General features: G+C 35.8%; 1 protein-coding gene across 3 annotated transcripts; it reads right to left on the bottom strand.

The window, feature by feature from the left end:
- Positions 1 to 221: 221 nt before the first annotated feature.
- LOC127128723 (pentatricopeptide repeat-containing protein At4g19890) lies at positions 222 to 4,003 on the bottom strand. 3 transcript variants are annotated; one of them, XM_051058100.1, is made up of 3 exons: positions 1,231 to 4,003; positions 977 to 1,120; positions 222 to 701 (listed from the first exon to the last, which is right to left on the bottom strand). In XM_051058100.1, the coding sequence occupies exon 1, from the start codon at positions 3,612 to 3,614 to the stop codon at positions 1,515 to 1,517; it is 2,100 nt and encodes a 699-aa protein (XP_050914057.1). In that variant the 5' UTR covers positions 3,615 to 4,003; the 3' UTR covers positions 222 to 701; positions 977 to 1,120; positions 1,231 to 1,514. The 3 variants fall into 3 exon arrangements, with proteins under 3 accessions (XP_050914057.1, XP_050914058.1, XP_050914056.1); XM_051058101.1 differs by having other exon boundaries at positions 977 to 1,117; XM_051058099.1 differs by having other exon boundaries at positions 977 to 4,003.
- Between the last annotated feature and the right edge of the window lie 474 nt (positions 4,004 to 4,477).

The following is a 4,477-nucleotide window of genomic DNA, read 5'->3' as shown; positions in this document are numbered from 1 at the left end:
GAATGAAATTTTCAACAGTCCTACAATATTTTGAAACCTAGATCAAGGCAGCAGCTATTAAACACTTGTAGTGTTTTCAATGTTGAGATATATGGTTGTTTAAAAGCTGAATAGACACGAGTCATTAGATAATTGTTTGGAAATCCAATCTACTATTATCAATTACATCAAAGAATAGGTTTTGAGTAAAGAGTTGTTATGCATTAAGAATATTAACCTCGTAAATAAAAAAGGAATCGTCCAACTGCTATTATCCAATAATTTAAGAATAGATGTTTCTAAATTGGTTGAATGTGGAATTGGAAAATTCCAACATCAAATTAATCTTAAACCAAACAACTCTTGACATAAAATTTCAGTCACTCGACTCGTTCAAAAGGTGTGTGAATTCTTAACTCGAGATATTAAAAAGTTAAACCAGCAACCTTTGCAGACTTGCAGTTTCGAACAAACAAACATTGTCATCATATTCGCGAAAATTCTCCAAGAATGCATAAAAACCACGTTTTTCTTCCCGGATTCAGATTCATTTACAGTTGCGTTTTCCAAACATGAACCCTCATTACTCCTCTTCCCCATTCCAGAACCTTCTACAACAACCTCCTCCTCACCAACATCATTGATTGACTTTGACTTGTTTCCTTCAAATTCAATCAAGGATTTTCCCAGAAGATGAGCTACTGTACTGCCATTACAATTAGCTACAGAGAAGGCATAAAGAAGACTCAATTGAGTATGTAAACTCGGAATTTTCAAATCCTTATTGCATAAAAATCGGAAACTTCTAAGCAAAAGTTTCTTGAATATAAATTGATATAAATACATCAAGATTACACAGAAAGGCATAAAATTTATCTCACACTATTTTCCCCTTCCATCAATTGAGAATTGAGATAATAAAGAGTAAAAAAGAGTGTACTTTAAATACATATGACAAAAAAATGAGAAAAAAATAGTACAAGTACAGAATGTGTACCCGGTACGGATACTTCACCATTTTCGAAGTATGCATGCTTCAGAGGTAAATACCATTTGGAAGTCCATGCTTGTTATGAGAAGCAGCTTCTGTATCCACCATATCATGGAGGCAGGCCTCAATTTGACACATTGTCACTCACTGCTACTTAAACGGAACGACAAAATGATAAATCAAATAAACCTTAAATTTTGAGATAAACATGGTTTCCAAATTTCTAAAGCTTCAATGGGGAGAGGCAAATGTAAGGTTACCTCAGAAGTAACAAAAAACAATCCTTCATGACCCCAAAATGTTGATCTCTAAGCTTAAGCAGAACTAGATCCCACAAAATACTACTTTAAACACAAGATCCTACCATTTACAGATTCAGGCGCAGCCAGCACTAGAAGGCGCCTTGTAAATTGCTATTTATTGACTTTTTTCTGGTCTGAACCCCTCCTTCACAAAAGCCACCTTGGCCTCATAGTAATCTGGAGTTAAGCTAGGTAGGACCTAAAAGGGTTCCAAGGCTCTCTTAGCACATCTTTTGTTTTTGTTATTTTATGGCTTTGACTTCCAAACGATTTTCCTTGTGTATCCTTGCAGACAAATCCGAAACAAGAGCATAATTATTGCTTTCATAGCATGCAGTCATAAATGCTGCTAATGATACACGATTAACATGAACATCCATGTCTAGTAACTTATTAAAGAACAGTGCAGCCATGCCTACTTTTTTCTCACTACATAGCTTTCTGACCAAGGTATTAGCCGTCCGAATCCAGTGTTTCTTTTCCAGCCTTTCTAGAATAACCATAGCAGATAAACAATCATCTACCTTACAATATTCATAAGCCAAAGTTACCCTAGTAACTTCACATGGGGTAAGTCCCTTTTCTATCATAGAGTCATACAAACCCCGAGCCTCATCGAGCTTTGACTGTTTGCAAAGCCCGCTTATAATAGCACCGTATGTAATAGAATCTGGAACACAACCGTGGTCACTCATCCTATGAAAAAACTTCATTGCCAAAGTCAAATTTCCTTCTCTGCAATAACCACATATCATAGATGTAAAAGTTTTGTTTGTAGGAATAACTCCGTTTCTCACCGCTTCCTCAAAACACATCTCACTTTCTTTCATTCTATTTTCCCTACAAAAGACTGCAATCAATGTGGTGTATGAATGAATATCAGGTTGAATACCACTTTTTACCATCTTATTGAATAACACCAATGCTTCCTTGATATTTGCCTGTTTGCAATGCTCAGACATGAGAATATTATAGGTGATTTTATCAGGTTTCAACCCATTATGAAAGCCATCCTCAAGCATTTTGTAAGCCTCTTGTACCCTTCCCCTTTTACAAAGACCATCAACAATGGCATTATATGTACACACATTAGGACTGAAACCTTCACTACTCATTAGATTCATCAAATCATATGCTCTTTCAAAATCTCCAGCTTTGCAATGCCCGTCAATGAGAGCTGTGTAGGTGTTGGTGTTTGGGACTAATCCCTGCTCTTTCATTCGGCTCAGTAGCATCTCTGCCCGGTTTAGTTTGTCATCTCTACAATACCCACTTATCATAGCAGTATATGTAAGCACATTTGGCTTGTGATTTTCGCTGCGAACAAGCTTAAGAAACAATCTAAATGCTTTCTCAGTCCACCCTTTCTTGCAAAGACCGTCAATTAATGACGTATGAGTATATACATTAGGTTTCCAACCTTTACCAACCATCTCCTCCAACATTTCAAATGCCTGCTTGATGCTACCCCTTTTGCACAAACCTTCAATCATAGATGTGAAATTAATCAAATTAGGCTTTAAACCCATATCAACTAACCTACGAAAATACCATAACGCTCTGGTTCCATAACCCTTTTCACAGAATCTGCTGATTATTAATGTAAACGTTGCATTATCAACCACAAAACCCCTCTCAAGCATAGAACTCAACCACCTATCTGCCTCCAAAACATTGCCAATCTTACAATACATAACAACCATCACCCTATAGCTAACCGAATCCGGTTGTACCCCTCTCACACACATTTCCTCAAACAACAACTCTGCATATTCAACCAAACCAAATTCACTTGTCACCTTCATAATCCAATTCAACGTCCGAGTATTCGGAACCAAACCCTGGTTATGCATTTCAATAACCATCTCCACAGCCTCTTTCAATCTCCCAATCTCAGCAAAACTCTCCACCATACACCTCATAACTCCACAAGCTTTCTCCGAATTCCTATTCCCAATCAAAGAAGTTGCACAAACTATATACAGCCTCATAAAATATCGAAACTTCGGATACCCAATTGCCCAATGGAAGAAACTAAGGGCCACCATTGAGCCAGCATCACCTGCAAGTGAAGCAACAATGGTAACAGCTTGTTCATGGGTTAAAGAATCAGCATCAATACCAAGATAGAGTCTTGGAGGTGAAACCCTCATGAAGGCATGCTCATTGTATGATTCACGCACCAATGAACACACCCTTTGGACTATAGATTGTGATGGAACCACATCAGATTGTAATTGTATTGATGAAGAGAAATAGCATAGTGATTCTCTATGAAACATGAAAAGTGAGGTGAATCTACGTGAAATGCCATGAGTTCTGAGAATCATAAAGCAAAACATGAAAAATGTGTCACTATTCAATATTCAAGGTGTTCAATGTGTAGGGTTTAAGAGAGTTCATCAATTCAAGCAATGAATTAGCTATTTTAATAATCAGTTACATGTAATGAAGAGCAAAAAAACAGATTGGGATTTGTTCATAAATCTAGGGTTTATATTATGAGAAAGTAGGGGAAATTTTGAAAAGGATAGAATACACAACAAGGAGAAATTAGAGATGTGTGTTAGTGAGAGAGGAGGCCTGGTGATTGTAGATGGATCCTGGCGGCGTTAACGGTGGCCTGAGGGAGGCGTTAACGGTGGCCTGAGGGAGGCGTTAACGGTGGCGCCGGTGGAGTGCAATGGTGAAGATGAGAGAGAGAACAGGGAGTGTGATCTGTGCAATGGTAAATTTAATTAATTTATTTATATGTAATAAATTATTAATTAATGTCTAATAAATTATAACTATCTCCATAGTTCATATTTTAGTTAAACAATTCAAATCAAAGTTCATATAACTTTATTTTAAAAGTTGGAAAACATTCTATTCAACAAATAAAACATAAAATGTTCATAAGCAAAAAGGAATGAAAGAAATTCCAAGGATAAAATCAAGTACTATGAACTCATAAATAGTAACATTGTAAGCAAAGAATAATTTATTGAAATATTAGATTAAATCATACATGGATTTCAATCTATATATGAACAAAAATTACTCTAAATATTTAACACAATATTTAACCTTAACCAAATAATAAAAATAGAAATGATATTGTAATGTTATAGGGTTATGGATAGTTGTAGCCCTCAATGAATTTCAATGTTTTTTTAAGTTTTATTTTGAAATTTATTTTTCAAATTGTCCCAATTTAAAATTA

This window comes from Lathyrus oleraceus, chromosome 3, assembly GCF_024323335.1.
Source record: "Lathyrus oleraceus cultivar Zhongwan6 chromosome 3, CAAS_Psat_ZW6_1.0, whole genome shotgun sequence".
In the NCBI taxonomy this organism is placed as follows: domain Eukaryota; kingdom Viridiplantae; phylum Streptophyta; class Magnoliopsida; order Fabales; family Fabaceae; genus Lathyrus; species Lathyrus oleraceus.
Note: the sequence above shows the minus strand (reverse complement) of the source record. Positions and strands in the feature narration are given on the sequence as shown.